A 24,592-nucleotide genomic window follows, 5' to 3' on the forward strand; every position below is an offset into this window, starting at 1 on the left:
CAGCATGTCTGAATCAGAATTATTTTGTCGGTTGCAGCTTTCCTGACCATAAGCAGCCTGAGAGGCAACTCGACCATCTACAAATGGCTTGTATCAACTTCTAAATTCCTGATGGTATCTCAGCGAGCAGCAGCAGTGGATCTAAACCCCGTCATCATCCAGCAGTCAATCGGGGATGTAGCATTCATTTCAATATCGAATACAACTTCCCTGGAGTCCAGATTGGATATGTTGTCTTTGGTGTCCTCAGACAGTGACTTTGTACCAAGGTTAGTATGCTTTGATGGATAATTGTATATAACATAAGGAAAATTAACCCCTTTTGGCAAAGTAAGCCTTCAAGGATGGAAGCCCAAATGAACAGTTTTGAAAGAATTTTAAGTAAAAAACTCAAAAGGAGGAATAGCTGATGGAAATATCTATATCATGTAATTGACCTTTCAGAAAGATCACAATGACCTTTGAACCTGACCAGCGTCTCTTAACGACAAATGTCGCTGTCTTAGAGGACACACGCCCAGAGGATGCGGAAGTTTTCATGGTTCGCTTAGTCAATCCCACTAATGGTGCCGAGGTTGGTGCAAACGATAGTGTGCAAGTCAACATCCTGCCCAATGATGATGCTTTTGGAATTATACAGTTTGCTGCGGTTGGTATACCCTATCATTTTGAGACAGTCGGGACAATCTGGAGACACTCACAATCATCAATTATAATCCTGGAGGTGACACCACAGATCTTTTTTGATTTGTGTGTGATGTTGTCATGTTCTTTCTTAGTTTTTCGCTTCTATATCTGTTATTATTCATCACATAGACATAAAAGTTACATATTCACGATCTGCTAACACTATCGCCAGTCACTTGCTCAATTGAAAGCTATTCATTTGAGCTTTAATTTTATATACCATTCCAATTGTAGGATTCAAGATTTGTCCGACAGATTGAAAGATCTGGTGAGGATAACTCTGTGCGATTGAACATTGAAAGATTGCGAGGGAATCACGGCAGGGTGGAAGTTGCATGGGACTTGATCACAAAGACGGGGACACCAGTCATGACCAATGATGTCACACCCACTGTGGGAAGCGTAAGTTATTTTAGGACATTCAAGTGGACTTATTCGTTGATCTCGTCAGCAGAATACATGGATCAGTAATCTACTCCTTTTCTGTATTTGGATCTTAGATGGCAGTACTCTTCAGCATTTTAGGCTGCGATCATTGTTGTCTTTGATTAACCGACAAAGTTTTTTGATAGCTGTTCTTGAATTAAGGAATTGTTACCAAGCTGATGGTCCTTGGTTGTCTAATCAAGACCATGTGGGTAGACTACAAGTTACACCCCAAACCATTGCACCTTTTCTAGGTTGTGTTTGTGTCTGGAGCTGAGGTGTCCACTATTTCCCTCCTGATTAGAGATGATGCCTTACCAGAGATGGACAAGGAGTTCACCATCAGGCTCAAGAATGTCACAGTCTCCGGTACAGGCATACCAGGCAAGGGTGCAACACTTGGTGAGTAAACCTTATTCTAATTTTAGATTTAAAAAAAGACTGATGCTGATGCAGTGGAACCCTGGTAACACGACCACTCATGGGACTGAGGTTGAATGATCGTGTTACCGGGGTGGTCGCATTAGTGAAGTTGAAAATCCAGGGACAAAATGCATGATTAGGTTTTCCTGCCAAAATTGCCGACCGTGTGTGTATGCTGCTCGTTCATGTACAATGCCGCCTGACTCAGATTATGCAGTCGGTTCTGGTCATACGGTTCATCTGTCAGTCAGTTAAAAAAAAAATTTCACAAAAATTTTCAAAGTCAAAAAAGTTTTGGGACTGATGATGTTGCTTCATTTTGAGAAGAAAACAAAAAAACAAGTGAACCAAAAAATTTCGACTTAAAAGTTTTTTCATCCTTCTGTGAGAGTAGAATTTTTTCGTAAGTGTGAACAACTTTCAAAGCCAAAGTTTACAGTTAGAAATTGTGATTCCCAGCCATTATTTAATCATTGGACTGAACGTTATTAGAAATGATGGATTTATCTATCTTTGGTGATTACTTTTGGCTCAACGAGTAAATTTCTCCCTGCTTGGCAAAATCTTTTCAATATCCCATTTCCCCAGTAATGACAAATGCAAATAGCCTATTGAATAAAAAACGCCCTGCGGTGACTTTTCTTTGCCGACCTAATCCCTATTTAGCCGGTTTAGAAAGTCGGGCAGGAAAAGTCTTCCCCTGTGTTTGTATGGTCTGTGGTCAGTGTATGTGTGTGACTTGACAGGGAAAGGCCTATGTACAGGGCCTTTACATATAGGCCTGCTAGGAAATAAACCGAGGTGGAACATTCGTGGATTTTGTTCATTAATTTTCGTCAAATTCATTGTTTGAGTTACTCTGTGAGCATTTGTGAGCATCATTCTGGATATTCATTTCGGAGATCAGACCGGCATCTCTGGTTTGCGTATTGCTAATTGTCAGTGAGTTTTTTGAGAAGTATCAATTTAAAGGAACTATATTTTGTCTTGAAATGAATAAGTTTGCACCTACATTTATCTCACTAACAAACTCCTGATGATCGAGCCTTACCAGAGGGCTTGATTGACAAACGGTTCACCAAAGGTGTGTGTGTGTGGGGGGGGGAGGAGCGATTTCCAAGTCAGATCAATTGGCACCCAGCTATGTCCACAACATTGCCCTCTGCTAGTTGGCCTAATTATTTGCTGTTGGATTGATTTTCTCACTTTCTGAAAAACAACTTCAAAGACAAGAAAAAGACCAATCGAATCCAGGCTAAATAAAGATTAAAATAAACCTGCAATCATTTGTGTGTTTGGACAGATTCCCATCGATTAGCTGGATCAATAAGCTTGATTAGTCCAATTAACTCGTCAGTCATAGCAAAACTGTCAATTATATCATGTGTTCAATAAGTGAGGAGGGGGGGGGGGGGAAGGGAGGGAGGGAGGACATTGACATGATTCACATGATGAAGTGCAAACTAGGAATCAGCCAGTGAGCTAAATGATAAACTGACAACACTAATGCCAGATTAGCCTGTCTCTGTCACCTGCAGAAATGGAGGAAAGATTGATTGAGCAGTAACCTCAAGGTGATAGAACTCCCCTACATTGGGAGGCTCTGTGTGCTTTTCCAATGAATAACAAAACACAGTTCCATTACAAATGTAGCTCTAATTGTCTGGTTAAAAAATAATGTAATTTTCACGATACCCAAAGCTTATTAGAAATATCAATAAAAACGAAAGAGTCAAAAAGTGCTAATTCTTGTTCCTAGGGTTTTGTTATTACAAATAGTAATTGGATGCTTAGGAAAGGAACTGTGGCTTTATAAAATCCCTGCTCCGTGTTGTGTGCGATTTATTATGCAGGATGCGCGTTCTGTGGAGAACTGTGATGAGAATCGATACAACGATGAGGTGTGCTGATCAATAGATGGTTTAGCTCACACGTTAGGAGAGTGATTGCTGATTCTTGAAGGAGTACGCTATGACTCGTGATTTTCGGATAAGTTCACTGTTTGAATTACACTGGTACCAGTTTTCATTTAGTCTGTTTTTGGACATGAATTGGCCAATCTAATGGGAGTAATGTTGCATCTCAGTGTGCTGATCTATAATAGATTGCCGCCTCAGGCTCCAAGTGGTCGATACAGAGGACGATTCTTGATATTTCGCATGCTCGGATATAATTGCTCTTTCAAGGAACGGTTGTAGTACCAGTTTGAGGTCAGTTTGAGGTCTGGATTGTCCCTCTTAGCATGTTTGATATGGAAGTTGTTCCATCAAGGTTCACTGTCATTAGATTGCTGCATGAGTTTGATCAAGATTCTTGGAGAAGGATAATGTTTGTTATTCTTGTAGGATTAGTTTTCAAATGATTGCTGTGTCTTCATTCAGTGTCTGTTTTGTTGAGTTAATGTATTCTCTTTAGCTGGCCTCAATTGTCGAAGAGAGTCATCCTCTCTATCATGATCAGTCGGGAATCGAACCCATCCAGGACCCCAGAGGTGACAGACACTGATGTTTCCACTGTGCCTCTTGATTCGACAACCTAATAGGCTATATGGTTTTATTGGATAATTTCAAACAACCAACCCTGGGAAATTTCTATTTGTACTTTCAACATTGAACTCGAAACTAATTGCCTGTTATGAGATAAGCACTATAAATATATTTACCCAATTTGATATAAGAAGTCAAACTTCTGTGTGAAAATGATAACTTGAAAAATCAATGCTTAAAATTCTCTCTTCCTCTGAAGTTCAACCCTCCATTTGAAAAACGGTTAGTTTTGTTTTGACAGACCTGCAGGGCCTGGGGTTGTGTTGCAGCGACGCGAATCTTTATTTTCTCATAATAATCCGTACATTGTCATCAGGAAAAATTGATTGTTTTTCTCGAAATGTGGGACTGTATTGCCATCGCTTAATGCTCTCTAATGTCACTTAGGGATCCGTGTATGAGAAGGCATCGGAAGATTCTTTTCTTTTGTTCTGCTGCATCGATTTGATCGGGGAAAATCAGAGCCACGCCTATATTCATTAAGATTGTCTTGTTGTTCTTCGTAGAAGTTGCATCTTCTGGCGGTCACCTTTTCTGTCTTGGTTACATGTAGGCCTAGATATACACACATACAGGGGAATGGATCGAAAAAAGAAGGTTTTAGGCCCTTTTAATCCCTCCGACTTAACAATTGTGGATAGGTCTGCATTATGGATCGTGTCCTTTGGAATTTGGATTTAGACGATGGTATTTGAATCGCAAAGTTTTAGGAGTGAAGCACCCTGCAACGAGGAATTTGAATTGCTGTCACCAACAATCATGATCGCATGCAACAAAAAAATGCTTGTTTGCAGTGGTCATTGCAAGTGCCTTCAACAACAATCGAGATTGTACTGACCTGCAGATATTATCAAACCCAGCCTGTATACTGGTTTTACTCGCAGATGGTGGCAGCGATTATAATTGCTGGTTACGGGAATTTAAATTGCTTGTTATCTGGCACTAAAGATAGCAGAAGAATCACCTGCTTCCCCATGCCCTTTGTTGCCATTATTGACTTGACAAACTGACCATCTCAATACTTTCTTCCCAATCAGTAGGTCCAGACAAAACAATTTTGAGACAAGGACTGAAACCACTCAAGCATTCTGAATGGAATTTACTTTATGACCAAAGATCGAAGAACGCCTATGCCTTAGCGAGATAACATTTTATTTGAACTTGCGCTCAAAGGAATGTATGATATCGCTTTCTCTGGTTAAAGGAAATATTAGCCAGCATGGATAGCTTTGTTATGCCCTCCCTTTGAGTTTGCAACTTGGTACAATTCTCTCGCTGTGTGTGCTAACTCAGACTCTTTCTACAGCATCATGTTTCACTGGAGAATGAAAGGATCCACTGTTCCTAGATGGACAAGGCACTCTCAGGATAAAATATGTGTTATAACTGACAAATATTATGAATATATTATCCTCCTTGGGCTGTTTGGGCTGTTTGGTGGGATTCAATGTGATATCAATTCGACAAGTACAGAAATGAATACTACTCCTCCATCTTCGGTGGTGACAACGGGTAATTTTGTTTTTTTACATTTTAGTAACTTTGTCATGTAAAATGCATGTATCATTTTCAACCTGTTTAATGCCTCGGGTACTGAATGACGTAGATCTACGTCATTTACACCCATCCATTCTGTACCCAATGACGTAGATCTACGTCATTTACACCCATCCATTCTGTACCCAATGATGTAGATCTACCTCATTGGGTGGGGGTTCCCATTGACTGTAGCAATTGTCTCTTTGAAACGATGTAAACTACACAAGCTTCAAAAGTGGTAAATGTTGGCACTGTAACAAATTTTATACATCAGTTTCATCAATAAACATGATAAAGCTGGATCATCTTCTTCGTTTGCCTTGCCTCGACTGTTTGAGTGTGCACTTCTGGTTACTTGGTTTGAAAATGACATTTGTCATAAAGCTAAGGTTTCTTGTGATATCATTTTCCAGGTGTCTATAATACGAGCACGATGGTGATCATGGCCAGTGATTCTCCAAATGGAGTGGTGTCATGGGAGAAGACGGCCTTGGCAACAACTGAACCAGAAGGCTCGGATGCCACCGTAACTCTTCATGTTATCAGGGAACAAGGCTCAAAGGGAACCATACAAGTCTCTTACATGTAAGTGTAGTGTAATTGTCTGATTTAGAAAGTGTTTTGCCACAGTTTCCCTTTAACTCAAAAGACCGCAATGTGCCTCTCTTGATGTGATCCTCTCAATTTCTTCAGCACGTCACGGGACATGTCCAAGCAGACGTCAAAACAAGCTACAGCAGGCGATGACTACGTTGCTAAGCAGGAGACCGTGAGCATGGCACCTGGTGTCAACCGGACAGCTGTGACTGTGGTCATCAAGCACGTAAGTGTAGGATTCCCTTGGAGACGTTTTCTTTATGGGCTATTACCACTGTTGAGCTGCTTCAAATGAATATGTCCTCCATTTCTGTTGCCATGCATAGCGTGTTTCACTATTCCTTCAAACTGAGTGCTTAAGGGTTATGTATTGATCTACTGACTTGCCACAAGTTCTTGTCGCATACACATTCCCATCAATGACTGGTTATAACACTGATGGCTTACGTCAGTGGATCCGAGTTTGAGTCCCGGTGAGACAACCTTACTAGGCTAGGGTGTGTAAGCCACTGAGGTGTCGTGTCAGTTATCATTATTCCCCAAAATGATTTAACTTCTTTGTATTTCAGGATGATCTACCAGAGCAGGAAGAGTCGTTCCTGGTGAACATCACCTCTGTTCACCTGATGGGCGCCCCCGCTACAGCAGGTGTCGGGCCAAGTATCAAGAAGCCAGGAGATGTTGCTACCGTTTCTATTGGAGAGAATGACGTTGCTGGTGGTGTTATACAGTTTGATGTTGCCAAGGTATGGTTTCATGTCATCTTCTTGTTTGCCTTTGTGAGAGTTTAATCTTGTGCCACTATGATTGGCTGCCAATTTAAGGTACATGTATAAATGGCATTGGAAGTCTGTCCAATCTACTCATACCTCTCACTTGTATGGTGTTGGATCACAGATTCTTGCAGGTTTGAAGAATTCTCATCTTATTCTTCTAGAATGCCAATGACCAGATTGATACCTACGAGGGGGAGGTGCTACGCTTGCCAGTGAATCGTACGAAGGGCACCTTCGGTGATGTGACAATATCATGGAGGACGATCCAGAATGAGGCTAGCAGTAGCGACTACAAACCAAATGGAGGCTATATCACATTTACCGAGGGACAAACTATGGCGACAATCAATATCACAATTGTGGACGACACTATTACTGAGGGAGTTGAGGTGAGCATTTTATGCTTCTTTTACCCTCTTAACATACATTCCTGCATTCCTTCTACTAACTTATCTGTCAAAGTGACTTGCCAAAGAATGTCGATTGTCAGAAAGTAATAGTGATCATATCTGTATTGATCAGCCGCATGTTTGTAGCATACTCTGGTTGCATTATTGGATTGACATTGAATATGCTGGGGCTTCAAATTTTCTAACCTCACTTCTGTGCATTAACATTCCAGAAATTTGAGGTTCATCTGTTTGAGAAAGTTTCTGGCCCGCCCACGGCCTTCTTGGGTGACAAGAGAAAAGTAACAGTAGCCATTAGAAAGAATGACTCGCCCAATGGCATGTTTGGGTTCGTCGAGGCCCAGCAGTCTGTGCGGGAGCCAGCAAATGCAGATGACCCTGGAGGAAACGTGACATTCAACGTCCAGCGTCTACAAGGAACTGAGGGAACGGTTGTCGTCACTTGGAGACTAAGCGAGAATGCCAAGGATGACTTCCAGGTGCCGCTGACTGGAAGTTTAACATTTAAAAATGTAAGTCTGATCCAAACTATTTCTAGTTTGCACAGCTCTGCCTATGTGATAAAGTATAGTGTACAATAAAATACACTAGACCCACAGTAATTTATCTCATATTGAGCCTCAAAGAGCCAGGAATTTTGGTTCCTTGAAAGCCACCTGGGTTCTCACAAATGTGTGGTAACCAGAAATGTTAACCACGAGACTGTAAGGCTTCTCAACCATTATTGTATTTTCTCTTCAGGGAGAAGTCAAACATGCTGTTACACTCCGCACTAAAGGTGACAGCATCCTCGAGGGTGATGAGAAATTCACCATATCATTGGTGTCCGCAGACAATAACGCTGACATCAACCCGAAAGCGAGTGAGGCAGCTATCATCATTTTGGCTGACAAGGGAGCCAACGGCATCATACAGATTGTCCCAAGCGATCGCTCCATTCTCATCGGTGAGCCCTCGGCTTCCTACGATGGGAAGGCGACTATCGGCGTAACACGAGGAATTGGGAAATTTGGTGAGGTCATTATCACTTGGCAGATTACCGAGAGGGACACGGAGACTTTCCTGGCGCTACAGGGTATGGTGACATTTAAAGATGGCCAAGAGAATCAGACCATTGAGATTCAGGTAAATCATACCATATTTTCTCTCATTTCCTTCTTTACACCGATTATTACACTATCACACCCAGTTCTCACCTTGTGTCACTTCTCAGAACCTTAAATTACTCATGATCTTGATCTTCGTACCTATCCACTCTTCCTTCAGACCAAGGATGATACCGTACCTGAACTGAAGCATCTGTATGCGTTAGAGATCACGTCTGCCACTGGTGGCGCCATAGTATCCACAGAACCGGGTGCCAGGAAGTCTATAATCACCATGGTGGCCAGTGACTACCCACACGGATTGTTCCAGTTTGCAGCTCCACAGGAGAAGATGGTGTCTGAGGATGACGGCTTTGTGAGTAGAACTGACTTCAGTCATTTTCATCCAATAAACCCTGAGTTACAATTGCCGAGTTCTATGATTCTCTTTTCTCCTGAGAGTCTTGGTCAGGTCAGAGTAATAGGTCATTATCTTCTTCCTCTGCTTTCTGGTGATTAAGGCAATTCACAATCAGTTTGAAGGTTTGGGTTATTGGTATTTTTTGTTTCTTTGATAGGTTTCCTTGACCATTAAGAGGGACTTTGGAACAGTAGGCCAGGTGAAGGTCTCGTACACGACCTGGCAGAGTACTGCCAAAGAAGGGGAAGACTTCACAGCCGAGTCTGGGGAGATGACCTTCGCCAACGGCGAGAGAGAGCAGAAGCTCCAGGTGTCGATCCTGCAGGATATCCGGCCAGAGGGACCAGAGGAATTTTGTGTCAATATCACCAAGGTGGAGTTACTGTCAAGGTAAGGGGCAGCTTTGTTTTCAGTGGTGTAGTGTTAGACGCAGGTCCACGAGGTCTCAGGTTCAAGCCTTAAATCAGTTTTAACTTAATTTCTCTGTGACAATTGCGATGCTCACATAATGCTTGTGTGAATTTGTTTAATCTCTTGAACAAAAATTTGCATTGAGGGTATGATCTCTGGGCATCTATTGTTGAATCCTATGTGAAATTTCTTTGTCATACTCTGACAAGTGAGGATCAACAGCAAGGGATTACAACTCAGCATTTGATTCTCATCCGTTGGTATGACTTGTAAAATACTTCTTCCAGTACCAACAACTATACCAGTATTGGAGGCTTGGCGATGGACATGGCACCAGAGATTGGCCCTCTAGTTGTCAAAAAGGTTATTATCACTAAGAACGATAATGCTGAGGGAACACTGGAATTCAATTCGTCTGCAGTTAATATGCTTGGTAAGTGGAATAATCCGTTCTTAAAGTTACTGGAGTATTACATGCATTCTGGCCTGATACAAGTTTGTGGCAAAGTTCCACACTAATAACCTGAAGGTCTTTGGTTCAACCACCTGAATGACACTACCTTAAGTGAGGAAATTTGATGAAGGATCTGGATACCAAGACTTATCCAGTGGGATAGGGGATAGGGGATAGACACTGGCCTAAGGGTTAAGGTTAAATTTCCAATCACACGACGGATTGGAATTCCATATTGCCGTCGAAAAACTTTAAAGAAGAGATTCCACCTTAGTATGGTAGATATAAATCCTGTCATGTCTGACTTTTTGCTATTCTGTTCCAGTCAAAGAAGATGCCGGAGTGGCCCGCATCCCTGTCATACGGACTGGTGGAAGCTATGGCAAGGTGTCCGTAAAGTATGAAGCTGCAAATCAAACAGCCAAGCATGGCGAAGACTACATCTTGCAAAAGGGCGAGGTCGAGTTTGGCGATGGGGTGACGTCTGCTTTCATACAAGTCGTCATCTTGAATGATAATTTGCGGGAATTTGGAGAATCGTTTGAAGTCAAGCTCACAGCAGCTACAGGTAAATTCAAATTTAGGTATATTACCTGACGTCTGTGCGAGTGCATGACGTCTGTGCGAGTGCAGGGAAGACCCCATCCAAGTAAGAAACGTGTAGCTGGTAATGATTGCCACCCCAATTGTCCCCCACAGTGGCGAATATACAGAAAAAGAAGAGAAAACATTTTCATTCATTTATTTACTAACTGATACATTATTTTCAGGGGGAGCTAGTCTGGGAAGTCGTACAAATGCTGTGGTCACCATTGACAAATCTGACTACCCAAATGGAAAGTTTACCTTCGTTGGTACAACCAACCTTATTATTCCCAATCCGTCAACAGATCAGGTCAGGACATTCTTCCTGGAAAGAAGTGGCGGCACCTTAGGGAAACAGACAGTAAGTTATCTTTTAGGTTGTTCTGTGTGTATCTAGGGTTTGGCGCCAATCAGGTTTATTAACATAGTGGCTTGTCTGTGGCTGGGAGAAGTTGAGTAACTAAAGAAACTTCTAAGATATTGTTGGCAGTCCATCCATGTCAGGCCAGATTGGTTGGCCCTTTTGCTGGAAGTGCTGAATTCCCATACACTATATCTAACCTGCAGTGCAATTAGACCATGTTGAGCCTTTGGCAAGGACAATTATTTTGAAAATCTTAACAATTCCGAAGTTACTATTCTTACTCTCTGTCAATTACATCTTAGGTCCACTGGCGCATCATGGGTTTCAATGACAAGAACAAACAGGTATTCGACACAAACGACGTCAGCTACAACATCAGTGGAACAGAGGTGACATCAGGAAGCTTGGTCTGGGCGGATGGAGAGCTTGGACAGAAGAACATCGCTCTCACCATCAAACCTCACACTGGACCAGAGATACAGAAGATCTTCTTGATCACAATCTACGATATTGTTGGCAGTCCAGCCACGTCAGGCCATGGGGAAGTTGGCCCTCTTGCTGGAAGTGCTGAACTCACAGTAGGTGTTGTCAAGACAGTTTCACAACCTGACTCCCTTTTCATGACTGTGTCACTACCAAGGTTGTTGAGATAGTATCACAACCTCACATTGTCACAACCTGATGTGGTTGTCAAGACCTTTTAACTATCTGACTACCTTGTTGGGACAGTTTCACAACCTGACTATGACCTGAGACAATCTGCATCTTTCCAGATTTTGAAACATGGCGATCCAAATGGTATTGTGCGCTTTGCCGATGCTGCCACTGAGCAAAGGAGCTTCTCTGAGCCCCTGACAAGTCCTACAGAAGTCGCCTTCCCATTATACAGGAGAGAGGGAACCATTGGAGACATCAAGGTATGATATTGTCGAAATAATTTGAAAATCTTTTTGCAGTTTGCTTACAACTTCTTATCATCGGATATCTTGTTTTTGCATGTCTACTGTCAAATTAAGAGCCATTTTGCCAACCTAGCCTCGTACCTGAAACTTTGACCGAGTCCAGAAAGTGTTTTTCTCCCGACTTAGTTCCCTCTCTCTCCTCAATCAAGGTCCACTGGCGTGTAACCGTACCATCTGGTTCAAACAACGACACCCTCCCCATGTCCGGTGTGGCAGTCATTCAGGACAAGAAGAGAATTGGCACCATCTACACATACATCCAGCCGGATGATGAACCGGAACTAACCGAGGAACTCACCATGGAACTTGTGAAGATCGAGGGTGGTGCTGAGATAGACACAGTTTTCAATACATCTAAAATAGCTATAACGTAAGTTAAACTGTGTAGCAGCAATAGTATGCTATTGAAGAGGCATCTATCTGATGATTCTGGGTACTTGGTAATTGTTTCTTTCTAAGACACTAATCTCTATGTAGTGATATTGCAGCCAAGTTCCAGAGCTTGGGCAGGATGCCTGATTCTGATTATGTTGACTGTCTTCAAATACTCCACTCTGGGTGACAACTATTTTGATAACTTTTCATTTGTGTGTTACAGCTACAACGATGACCCCCATGGAGTGTTTGCTGTTTTCACTCAATACCAGTCTGTTGTTGTCAACGCAGACATGTCACGATCAGTCAAAGTTAATGTCACACGCCTTGCAGGTTCTGTTGGCAAGGTCAGGGTCACCTTCACTGTGGCTTTTGATCAGGTAAGCTCCATTCCTCTACCCTCGAAAAACTTAGTGATTTGAAGTTGGCAGCTAGTAGGGCCATCGTGTAGTATGCAATGGGTATATGTTATACCAATTTTATCATGGACTGACTGTATTATGTTCTCAACAGGGAGGCATTCTTCAGAATGGACAGAAGTCACTTGTTGTCCCCCTCAAATTCTTGCATGTCCAGGTTGAGATTGTCCAAGTTACCCTCTATTGTGGGGGCAATCATCTAGCGTGATTGTGAGGGTCACTCGCTATATTCTCTGTTCCTTTCAGTCATTCACTGGTCCTGCCACAAGTTCTGGGACCATCGAGTTTGAGAATGGTGAAGCGTCTGCTTCTAAGCTTGTACCTGTTGGGAAGAACATCTTCATGGCAGTCAACTCTACCTTCACTATCACGCTTACGAATGTGGAATTCAATGGAATCGGAGGTAGGTGATGTTATGTTTAAATGGGATCATTTACGTTTCCTGGCCTTCGGAGAAAATAATTGAAGTGCTCATAGCTTTTACCGCAGCATATCATGGTGTCACTGTCATTTCTCCTTTGATATTATTCATCTAATGGATGTGCAAGGCCCCGTCAGAAGATTTGCAAAAGAATTGAAACTTTGCTGATCAGAGCTCATGGCTCGGTACACTTATTTGTAGAGAAGTAGTTGTAATTCGTGATAGCTTATTCTAAGCTTTGTTGTACTTATTTTTCAGTGACTATCCCTCCAATGCTGTCAGCTACTGACAAAACATGTAAGGCCTCTGTACCAGAGTCTGCTGCAAACAGTCAGGTTGGCTTTGCTCAGCCAGTCATTCAGATAGATGAAGGTAGGTCTTCATGTCGACATGTCAGCTTGCATTCTAAAAAAAGAATTTTTGTGTAAAGAGCGAAAATTATCATTACCTGGCCTAAATTGGACCCCATATGTCAAGAATGCAATGGATTGAAGGGTTTATTCTAAATGTGAATTATTCTTTCAGCTAATAATGAAGCCGAAGTGACTCTGACTCGTATTGGCACGTATGGATCCCTCGATGTGGAGTGGCTCACAGGATTCCCAACGAATGAGATCCCGACTGGGTTCACCCAGGGAAATGTCCTAACCGCACCATCGAAGATCAGCTTCACCAATGGAGAGAAGACACAGTCGTTTAAAATAAGTGTAAGACAGTGTTGTTGCAGTTGTTGTTTTTTGTATTTTAAAGATTTACGTGCATGCATTGAAAGCCAGGGCTGTTAACTACAGGTGTTATGCTGAAAAGAGCCATTGAAGAAACATTTGTATTGTCTTGCCTCTGAAACCAGGTAAGGAGAGTAAGATTCTGGCAGGTGCCTGAGTCCTTTTCCCCCCAGCATCTCAAGTAGATCTTATATGAACTTTGCATGACCTGATCAGCAGTTGCGTTGTTGAATTTCGTTGTTGGCCCAGAGTTGGTTCTTACCGAGTCTCCACTTCCTTTGCAGGTCCTCCCAAACAACCAAGGTACCCCGGAACTTTTTGCAATCCACCTGCCAAAAGCACCCACTTCAGGCACTGATGGTGGTGCACAGCTCTGGAGTGGTCATACCTTACTCAAGTTTGACAATCAGGGCTTAGTGCAGTTTGCGTCAAACAGCAGGGAGGTGACTGTCGATGAAAATATTGGAACGGTAAGTGAGCAATGTTGTCGCTTTTCACCTCACTAGATATTTTAGATGGAAATATTTGATGTATTTTATAAATGTACATACTAATTGGGTTTTTTCTCACTATTTTAGATGGAGTTGACCCTTGAGCGTGTTTACGGTTCAGAGGGGAGTATCCAAGTCCAGTATCGTACCTCGTCTGTCGCTCAGGGGGCGACGGGAGGACAAGACTTCACACACGTATCGGAAGGAAAACAGAACTTTGACGAGAAGCAAACACGGGCTATCATTATGATCAGGGTGAGTCAAATTGAGTGCAAGTTTTGTGTGTGTTTTGCTTCGTTTGTGGTAATCTCCTCCTTTGATCTAGGAGGTGTTGCGTATACTCCTTTCAGGGCCATTTAGCATTTAGGGCCTGTGACTCACCAACTCCAGTGTTTTGCCATGAGACATAAGTACCTCATACTCAATTCAGGTTATGTGAGAACTAATTCGAGTTCCTTCGTACATTTGTAGCATCTCATGTGACTCTCTGTTGTTTACCTTTCAGATTCTTCTCGATAATATCCCTGAAGTTGCGGAGCATTTCTTTGTAGATGTCATCGCTGTTGTGCCCCTGCCGACTGGCAGCGGAAACGGTAAGTTGAAAAGATAACTCTACAGGGCTACTAGGTGGATTTCTCTTGTATCTAGTGTTGTCCATGAGTTTTGAAATATTTTAGAATTTCATTTAAAGGTTTATCATGCTCCTCATACCTCTTCAATTTCAGGAGAGTCACCAAGAGTCAGCCGGCTCTTTTACCGAGCCAAGGTAGTCATCTCAAAGAACAATTACCCCAATGGTCTCCTCTACCTGACCCCACCAGCCCTGTCAGTGAACGAAGGTGCCAACACACTCCTCAGCATCATGCGGACAGGTGGCCTATACGGGGACATCAGGGTGACAGTCAGGACTATGGGAGCGGGGGAAATCTTCAACCATTCTGATGGAGAGATCAGGCCAACTGCTGACCACTCTGATTTCGTCCCCTTCAGTACGGTTGTTCTCTTTGAGGTAAGTCACAGAAAATTAAGAGAACTGCAAAGCATAGAAGTGTCAACTTTCAGGAGTGTTGGGGAGAGGGATGCTGGCCCAGATATCTCAATATCACACTGCCAGGTGGGCCATCTTGGCCTAATAGCTGACATAGAAGTGCCAAGTTTCTGGTGTGAGTCAGTGGGTGAGTGAGCTTGAAGGATAATCTCTCTCCAACATGTGTCTTCTTTGATTACAGAATGGTACCGCTGGACCTCGTAGTGTCAGCCTCCAGATAAGATCAGATACGGATGTTGAACAGGACGAGACCTTAGTTGTCTACTTGACAAATTCATTTGGTGGGGCTGCAATTCTCCAAGGAAATACTATCAATGGACAGAAGGTATGGGTATATATAAATCAGCATTGAGCTATTCTACTTCTGCATTTTGAATCATTGCATTTTTCAGCAGATATGCACCTTTAAACTGACCTAGACCCAGACGATGGCTTAAGTGAAGTAATGTTACTTACCCAAGCTCATCAATGGTAATCATATTCTTTTGTCATCTTCCAGAATTACTCATTAGTCACCATCAAAAGGAGTGGCCAGTACAATGGTGTCGTCTCATTTGTGACCAAAACTGCCTACATCGATGAAGATGGTAGCGCAGAAGCCAATCTCGTGTTGTCGCGGACAGCATCTTTTTATGATTTGACGGTTGAGTGGATCGCTAAGCTGGCCTTGGACAGTAATGAGCAACAGGATGCTGATATGCTGGACCCAGTCACAAAGAAGGGGTCAACAGTTTGTAGGAAGGGCGAGTCGCAGTGCAAGATTAATGTAAAGATTAAGAAAGATGAGGTAAAGATATTGAATATTCATTCGAAAGTATTTGTTGACTAATGTTACCAGTGCCTTGTGTTTGCTTAGTCTAACTAAGTTTGGCAGCAAATGTTTTATTTTCGTATTTACTTTACATGGAATGAAAAATGAGAAACTTGCGAACTTTTGGCTTCGCAGACATTACCTGGTTTACAATATACCATGAGTAACTAGTTGTTTCAAATTTGTATTTCTTATATGTCTTTACCTCTTTTAGACACCAGAGAGGAAGAGCAGCTTCTATATTATCCTGACAAATACAGATGGAGGTGGCGCATCTATCAACCAGAACCTGAAGTCCTGTAAAGTAGTGGTGAATGCGAGTGACTACCCTGATGGCTTGATACAGTTTACGGAGAAGTCTCGGTATGTCGCATAAGTATATCTACCTTGTTTACAATGTACATACAATGCCTTTACCATTCCAGAATCAAGCCCATTAAATTATATTTGGAGCAGTAACTATTCTGCACAACTCTGAAGCCAACTTTGGTCTAAACCAAGGCAGGGAATATTGTGAAGATTAGATTTAGCTGATCTGCATGGTGCCATCATATCTGCTGCGACCTAGTTTTGTGCCTACACCAAGATGTTATGGAAGTCGAAACTTGCTAGATTAGAAAACACCTTCTCATTCCTTGTGAAATCTGTTGTATTTTCTTTCCATCCAGGTTCATCACAGCAAATAACTCCCAGACAATCGTACATCTTGAGGTTTTGAGGACGAATGGTGTGGACGGTGAAGTAGCAGTGGAGTTCTACTCCTGGCAGCCTGTCACATCCACCGTTGCAATATCGGGTATAACTGTGCAGCAAGGTGTTTCTGGACAGGACTTCACAGCTAAGAGAGGCACAGTCACCTTCGGGGCCAAGGACGTAAGTTGAACTTAACACTCTTCATAGACTATGGGCTCTGAGAAATGTGGCTTGAATAATTTTTAAGGGGTTAGTGTTTGGAAATATCCAAGAAGGCCTTATTGCTCTCTACTTAAAAAACCTGGAAGCGGAGATTTTTTCCATCAGACCATTTGTATGTCATACGAGATGGTGGGGCTTTTATACCTGAATATTCTTCTGATTCAGTGGATAACTAGTAAGGAGAGTGTGTCTTAAAAAAAGTTTATATTTGCTTTCAGACTGGTCCAAAAAGTATCAACGTTACATTGACCCCGTTCAATGGGCAGTCCTCGAACGTCTACCCCAAAGTTTTCTACGTTAGTCTAGAGAAGCCGACGAATGGAGCAAGCATTGGTCATAGTCAAGCTCAGATTCTCATCTCCAAGCCGGGCGAGGACAAACTATGGGGGATATTAGCTGAGGCTAATGCTGGCACACTTGATGATGCAAGGATAAACAGGTGGGTGGAATATTGACTTCTCAAGTTTAAAGATTTTAGTGCTGCATTTTTCCGGGCAGGGGCTGTCCGTATAAAAACTGATGATATTATATCATAGTCATAAGGTAAGACATAGATTGATGACACTGATGATGATGTTTTTTTTCCTTTTGCAGTGTGTTGACAAGATTGAAAGACGCCACTAATCCCACAAAAAAGTTGGTTGCGAGTGAATTGGATGTCGTTGACAATACATTGGATCTAATCATAAAACAGGCAGAAAATCGAACGTAAGTGTTAGTGCTCTCTAGGATTGAATTTTAAATTCTTATCAGTGTTCAGTGTTGGCTCTTGTAAGCATTAGTTGTGTACCACTGCTGTTGGTTGCCAGTTTGGTTGTTTTGCCTAGTTAGTGCATCTTAGGCGACGGAGGAGTCCACATGACAGACTACTCATCTTTCTCTCTCAGATGGGAACTTTTGTCTCCTCTGCAATTGTTGCCAGGAATCAGGAATCTTGGTATGTTTCATACATATGTTGCAGCAATTGAAAGTAAAGAGATTTGCGCAAGAAATCATGTCTCTGTTCTCTTCATTTCAGTGTCCCTTTGAGTGTGCAGCAGGGCGTCATGGATGTTTTCTGCAATCTCGTCAACCCAACCCGTGACGACACTACGATGGGACATTCACAACTTTCTAGACTCGTAGAAAGATTTGCCTTTACGTTCCTCCTGGACCAGAAGTGTCAGACAGAAAACTTGTGAGTTTCTTCTTACTCTTACTGGAACAAATGTAGGAAGCATGTGGCGTTAAGAGTAACACATGTGCAGAAATTTCCTGCAGGTTTATATTATCCTATGTTTTGGTAGGAATTTAAATACACTTTAAATGGGCTGATCAGAATCTTACATATTTATCATTGTCCATTGCAGAATCAGGTTTGATCACTGTGCATCTATAAGATTAGCTATGGCCAAATGGTACCCTGAAAACATCAATGGATACAAGTACCAAGCGGACCGGAATGCCAGAGATTACTTTAAACTTCCGAGTACACTTCTCCCCACGATCAGTGCTCCCAACAAACAGTGTGAAGCAATACAATTTCTTGAGTATAGCAGTGAACAATGGTTCATGGAACAAAAAGATAAGGTTCTTATGAACAATAAGGTAAGAATATCAGAATTATTAAGGTGATAAGTATAGGTAGATAGTTAGGGGTATAGAACAGCCTTTTCCATACATGTGCCCTTCTTCTTAGTCAATAGACTCATGTGTAGTTCATCGATGGGGAGGACAGCCTTTTCCATACATGTGCCCTTCTTCTTATTCAATTGACTCATGTGTAGTTGTTCATCGATAGGGAGGCCAGCCTTCTCCATATAGCTAGGCTCCTCTGTCACATTTGGAGTAAATTAAAAGAGGAGTCTTTTGCACTCTAATTTCCATTCAGTTACTTGATCAAGATAGGTAGAGAGCAGCCTTCTCCATACTGGTTCTCATCTTCCTATTCAAGATGACACAAGGATTGTAAAAATGCTTCAACGTAATTCAGCGGTCTTGCATGACCTTGTAAATTGCTTCAAGAGAACTTGTGTCTGATGTGTAGTTCAATGTTTCAGGTCATCACCTTTAAAATTCAAGGCCAGTCGTCCAAGATGTTGGAGTCGCCTATTGTCTTCAGAATCTATACCCAAGACAGGAAAATTGCTCCTAACAGAGCACAGTAAGTTACCTCTAAATTTCTTATAAAAAGTTAAGTTGCGACTGTAAAAGCTGGGTGTTTTCCACTGAGCAAGGTCAGGGGAGATGGAATTCAAGGGGTTGATACATTTATTGTAAATTAAGTGTTTTTCTGCCACATTCTAACAAAATGTCTGCTCTTTTTTCAGGTGTGTTTATAACTTAGATACGAGTGTGGGCTGGGAGGTTCGACAGGATATCTGCTACGTGGTGAACAATTTGAACCTGGCTGTGGATGACTATGTCGAATGCTCATGTAAACACATGACAAGTTACGCTGTCAAGGCCAATACCAACAACCCTGATCTGATTGGCTATCCTATATGGTTCTCTATCTCCTGCTTTATTTGTATGGTAAGTTCTGGCTATATTTCTCCGGCTAGTGTTAAAAACGTGAACATTTCTGTCCACAAGAAACGACCTCGGTCCCTTTACCTCTCACCAGGACAGACACGGTTCAAAACTCAAAACTTTGTATTAAATGGCTATTACCTTGTTTATGCTGAAATCATAAAGTGTTTTGTGGATATTTATATTCTGATCTTGACAACCTCATGGACATTTTGATCAAAGTTGACATGCTTTTCATTTCAGTTTGGACTACTGCTGGCAGTACTTTCACATCATCTCTGTTCCGTCTATTCAATGTTTGCAGCCAACCTCCTCATGCATTTTTGCTTTGCTGCATTTGCAACACAGGTAAGTTGAGGCAAACCGCTCTTGACTCATGCCCCTGATCTTTACAAAACACCATTCCTCTTCTTTGAGGGCTGAATTATATTAAGAGGCCTGGGAGAACCTTGTGCTGTTTGATAAACAGAGGATCACATATGTATGTTTATTCATACATAAAGATATGAATACCAAAAACCATTCACCCCAACTAAATGTTTTGGACCTTTTGCATTCTGGAATATGATGATTTCAAAATCAACACTTCTGAAGGTTCTCTTGAGAGCCAAAGGTGGCACTTGCAAATCCCAGATGGGAAAAAACAAGTCTATTAATGTCAAATAAGTACAAATATTGTCAAAAAGGTATAAATTTTCTTTCCTCTCTTTAGCTGTGTTATGTGATTGATGCGTTCCTCAGTCCCGACTATCTCCTCGCATCATCAGTCGACCAAGATAACTACAGATGTATCGTCATGGGTGTCTTCACACACTATTTTGCCCTGGCCCAGTTTACTTGGCTCCTCGCACAGGCTTTGAACTTCTGGAAGATCCTCGTTTTAAACGATGAGCATACAGATCGAAAATATGCTGTTTATTTGTTAATTGGTTGGGGTAAGTATTGAGGTATGAGCAGAATTTCAAACTCCTTGGCACATGACAGTGCAATGGACATCATAGTGTTCCATTGCACCCCGAGTGACTTTAAGAACAAATATGTCTCGAGTTCCTTTGCTGTCCTTTTGGATTAAACCTAATTCCATCTACAGGTACTTGAAATATGCTGATATACACAATTTAAACAGTAGCAAAGCTTATATGTATGTTTCCAACAACAACCTAGCTTCAACCCTGTCATGACCTGAACAGTTCAGTATTTTGTTCTATTTCAGGTCTGCCAGTAGTAATTGTTGCAACCTTCTATGTCATTACATTCTGCCTGTATCACTACGTCTATAAAGAAGACGCTAAATTCATATATGGTGATGTCAACAACAATGGAGACATGTAAGTATGACGAGTTGCTGTGACATCAAGGTCAGTGTGGGTAAGGGATGGACTCACCATCCGAGCATCGAGAGTTCAATACTTGACACATTGCTTGTAAACTTGGGCAAGTCACTTCATCAGGATTGCCATGTTCTTTCATTGAGATGTTGAACCAACTATCCTTGTGCCTATCCTTTTGCAAGCAAAATACAAAAATGTACTTTACCTATCATTTTCACTGATTTCGTCCAGCGGGCAAGTGTTTCATCCTGATTGTGACTTCAAAATGAGAGTCAACTTTGTTATTTGTTTCCAGCTGTTTCATCACCAACCCCTATGCTGCCCTCGGGGGAGTGATAGCCCCTGCTCTCATATTCATCATGGTGTTAGCTGTAGTCTTCATACAGTCTTTCCAAGTCACTCCACAGTGGCAGGCTTATGATGATATATACAGAGGGAGATATAATGTGAATGGTGAGTGTTATGTGTCCTCTTTCTCATAAAGATGCTAAAGATCACATGTTAGAAGTATTGCAAAACAGTTTTGCTCCAAAAAGAATAGCAAGTGTTCATTGCTAGTTTACCAACTTAATCGTATAAAAACATCACATCTTTGACCACCAATAGTAATATTGCGACCCCATGGCAGGGGGTATTTGACAAGACCAGTATGTACCCTCAATATGCATCGGGTCCCAGGAAGGAGAAAATCGTTTTCATCATTCAGTGTTTCATCTGGAGAGAAAATGAATGAAAGTGGTCCCAATCTACCTTGGAAATTGTAATATTGTTGGACCTGCATCCTCATTCCGGGGCATTAAACTTCTTATTTTGGGCCTCTCTAGCTGAAGTCACCCACGTGGCATCCATCAGATATCAACCCTTTGTTGCTGTACTAAATGATTAATCTGATGTTTCATTTTTCAGAGGTTCGCATTCTCCTTCTTTTCTTCACCATCGTCATCCTGACGTGGCTATGGGGTGGACTCCATCTGGCCTTCAGCCATGTCTGGTGGCTCGTACTCTTCTGCATATTCAATATCATACAGGTAAGACAGTATAACATTCAACTACATGATTTGTGTTCTTATGAGAACGACAAGGTCGGTGAAGCATAATGTCAAGGAGAAACTTTGGGGGACGGAGGATGACCAGAAGGCCACAGCAAGATTCGTGACATCCACCAACCTATGAGAATTTGATGCTGTCGTTGAACACAAAGAATTTGTGTCATATCAGGTTTCAGTTGTTCAAAGAACTTACATTAGCAAAGACTAGCCTCATCCACACATTGGAGAATCACCAGGCCACTGGCCAAAGCCATTGGCCACAAATGTTTTGGTTTCCAATTACTGGTTGATATAACCAAACTTCATGTTATACATTTGCTTCCAGGGTCTGTACGCCTTAGTGGTCTACACCATTCTGCGTAATCCATGCTTGCCATGCCTGCGGCCACAAAAACAGAGCTACGCCGTCTCAGTCAACATGAACGGTGATACCGGTGGCCATTATCCTCACCATGATGGGCCGTCTTTGATTGACAGTATTAAAGGATCAAAAATATCACTTGTTCATAATGACATGATGATTGATGTGAGTATGACACTAGATTTCAGTTTTTAAAGTCTTATTTCTCCAACCTGGGTACGACGACTAAACCATAACACCATGTGTATCGAACTGCCGGTTGCCTAGTCCCAGAATGAGTTATTCTGTTGCCTGGTTGGATCATATGATTGGCATGTGCCACGTGATGGTCCTAATAACAATATCTGAAGCAATGCACTTCCACAAAGAAGTAACTTAGGCTTTCATTCAGAAGATTTTTGATTTATTAATGGACTTCAATTTGACAGTGGTGGAATGAAATCAAAAATTTGAAGATTTTTCTAGATTCCTACATGTAATTTGAGACATATAGTAATCATAAGATTAAAATTCAAGCTCATATATATTCCAGGACTGGGATCAGGATTCCCTGACTCATGTTGGTGGAATGAGGGTCAAAAGGACACCACCAGTCAATGGGAATATCTTCTCAATCTACGACAACAAGATGCCAATACCAGCAGAGGACGACCGAGAGGACCAAGACCTCGATGATCTCATCTTTGCTTTAAAAACTGGTGCTTTGACGCCAAGCGAAAGCAGCAATAATTTCGAAAAAGATTTCGACCAGTCTACGACGATCACTGGGCCACCTCATGATCCCTTCATGGGAGAAATGAGAAGAATATCGATAGCAGACACGCATTTGTAGTCAAAAGCTTTCAGTTCCATTTTATTTTTCATCTTATTTTCCTTTTGGTAAATAGTTCCAGTTTTCGTTTTGGCACTAGAAGGGGTGAACATACTTCAATCTTTAGCCAACCATTCATTAACTACATTTGGGGGTTCATATGTCAAAATGGAAAACATTGGTGTGAAATTAGGATAACACACTGGGAGATCATGAGACTCGAAGGACATTACTTATCATGATACATAAAAGTGTGTTGAAATGACAATGTTTTTTTCTCGATATTGTAGATTCTAACTTGCTGTTGTCTACATGTATGTGTCTTATTTCATATCAATATGATCAAGTTTCTAATATATACTTGGTACAATACATGTAGGCCTGGTAACCCTCGTCTGACAAGCCCAAGAAAATTTGTGATTATAATTAATCCATCTATTGGCATTTACTTAATAAATTGTAAATAAATTAATTATCCGAATGTAAGGTCCAATTTGTAATGCAACATGTTTTGATAACCAGACTCTTTTCTGTGATTTAGCCGTCCATATAATCTGTAAGTCTGTGGCAATACAGTTGCTTTCAATGTAGATATATTTGGGCAGCAGGGCTGGTTGATGGTCAGTTGAAAATCTGCTGCTCGTAACTGTTCTTTTTATATGTTAGCACAGTCAATGCACTATATATATCGAGCTACTTTTGAGTATACCTGTAATAGTCATAATGTTCACATTTATTGCATATTTATTGCACTTTCACATTCCAAACACATTGGGACACTTCAGTCTAAAAGTCGGTATGACAGGAAGGAACTTTCACCAGCATAATCAAACTCCGGCCATGATTTACCTGTTGTTTTTTGGAGTGTTGATGTCCGGGCACTACTGCATAAATTCTAGTTTCTCCTAATAATCATTTGGATGACCTCCATTGATGTTGACTACTATGTTGAAATTGACTTGTTCAGAAAGAAGCTCTGTGAGAAGTGGTTTTGGGATTTCTCTGCACTGAAACTGTGTGACTGAATAAAGCAGATCACTTCCCCCCACTCAACAGTGGATGTTCTGTCCTGTAATGTAGTCATCTGTATTCATATGTTGTCACATGCATGTCTTTGTATATAACAAAAGGGTTAAAAATGTATGAGGACATAACACATGTCAGGATAATACATTACATTGGCTTCTATTAGTTTTTTTTCATATCTTGATTGTGAAGACGTCAAGTCGAAAGTGCTATCATATATATGTCATGTATATTTACGGTACTTGAGATGAGCTACTTCCAGTCAGCTACTTGAGTTGTCCCCGCAAAAAGGGATGAGACAATACACTTCAGTGTTAGATTGTGTCTTCACTGGAGGTGACAAATTCCCTGATCTTTGAAAATGCCTACAGAGCATTCCCTGTCTTCCAGTGACCAGAGACATAAGGGTCCCGGTGTTGTCCCTGTCCGAGGACACGAGTATGAATAGGCAACAGGCTACAGGAGTTTTCTCTAAGCCCAGGTTTGACTTGTCTTCAGGAGTGACCAGAGGCAGGAGGGTGTTGGTATGAGTAGGCTCCAGGTGTTGTCTCTAAGCCCAGGTTTGGCTTGTCTTCAAGAGCGACTCGAGGCAGGAGGGTGTTGGTATGAGTA

General features: G+C 41.7%; 1 protein-coding gene across 1 annotated transcript; it reads left to right on the forward strand.

Annotated features, from left to right (window-relative positions):
- The first annotated feature begins 43 nt into the window (after positions 1 to 43).
- On the forward strand, positions 44 to 24,131 carry LOC135483107 (adhesion G-protein coupled receptor V1-like). Its single transcript, XM_064763639.1, has 43 exons — positions 44 to 269; positions 445 to 649; positions 922 to 1,089; positions 1,368 to 1,515; positions 6,035 to 6,206; positions 6,315 to 6,444; positions 6,788 to 6,964; positions 7,156 to 7,383; positions 7,617 to 7,916; positions 8,146 to 8,529; positions 8,671 to 8,865; positions 9,068 to 9,300; positions 9,609 to 9,754; positions 10,101 to 10,343; positions 10,546 to 10,721; positions 11,027 to 11,302; positions 11,498 to 11,641; positions 11,836 to 12,056; positions 12,285 to 12,441; positions 12,727 to 12,883; positions 13,160 to 13,273; positions 13,427 to 13,608; positions 13,911 to 14,096; positions 14,205 to 14,372; positions 14,623 to 14,710; positions 14,843 to 15,126; positions 15,347 to 15,490; positions 15,665 to 15,952; positions 16,191 to 16,339; positions 16,645 to 16,849; positions 17,110 to 17,330; positions 17,486 to 17,599; positions 17,910 to 18,068; positions 18,241 to 18,478; positions 18,931 to 19,034; positions 19,201 to 19,405; positions 19,646 to 19,750; positions 20,115 to 20,337; positions 20,616 to 20,730; positions 21,029 to 21,186; positions 21,640 to 21,761; positions 22,108 to 22,308; positions 22,676 to 24,131. Exons 1-43 carry the CDS (start codon positions 112 to 114, stop codon positions 22,973 to 22,975), a joined length of 8,091 nt encoding a protein of 2,696 aa, XP_064619709.1. The 5' UTR covers positions 44 to 111; the 3' UTR covers positions 22,976 to 24,131.
- Positions 24,132 to 24,592: the final 461 nt, after the last annotated feature.

This window comes from Lineus longissimus, chromosome 2 (assembly GCF_910592395.1).
Source record: "Lineus longissimus chromosome 2, tnLinLong1.2, whole genome shotgun sequence".
Classification (NCBI taxonomy): domain Eukaryota; kingdom Metazoa; phylum Nemertea; class Pilidiophora; order Heteronemertea; family Lineidae; genus Lineus; species Lineus longissimus.

Bases quoted from the DNA above. Each gene is read 5' to 3' on its own strand.
- LOC135483107 (XM_064763639.1), top strand. From the start codon at position 112: ATGGTATCTCAGCGAGCAGCAGCAGTGGATCTAAACCCCGTCATCATC. The intron at 6,207-6,314 runs GTAAGTGTAGTG...CAATTTCTTCAG, and splicing joins ACCATACAAGTCTCTTACAT to CACGTCACGGGACATGTCCA. The intron at 10,722-11,026 runs GTAAGTTATCTT...ATTACATCTTAG, and splicing joins GCACCTTAGGGAAACAGACA to GTCCACTGGCGCATCATGGG.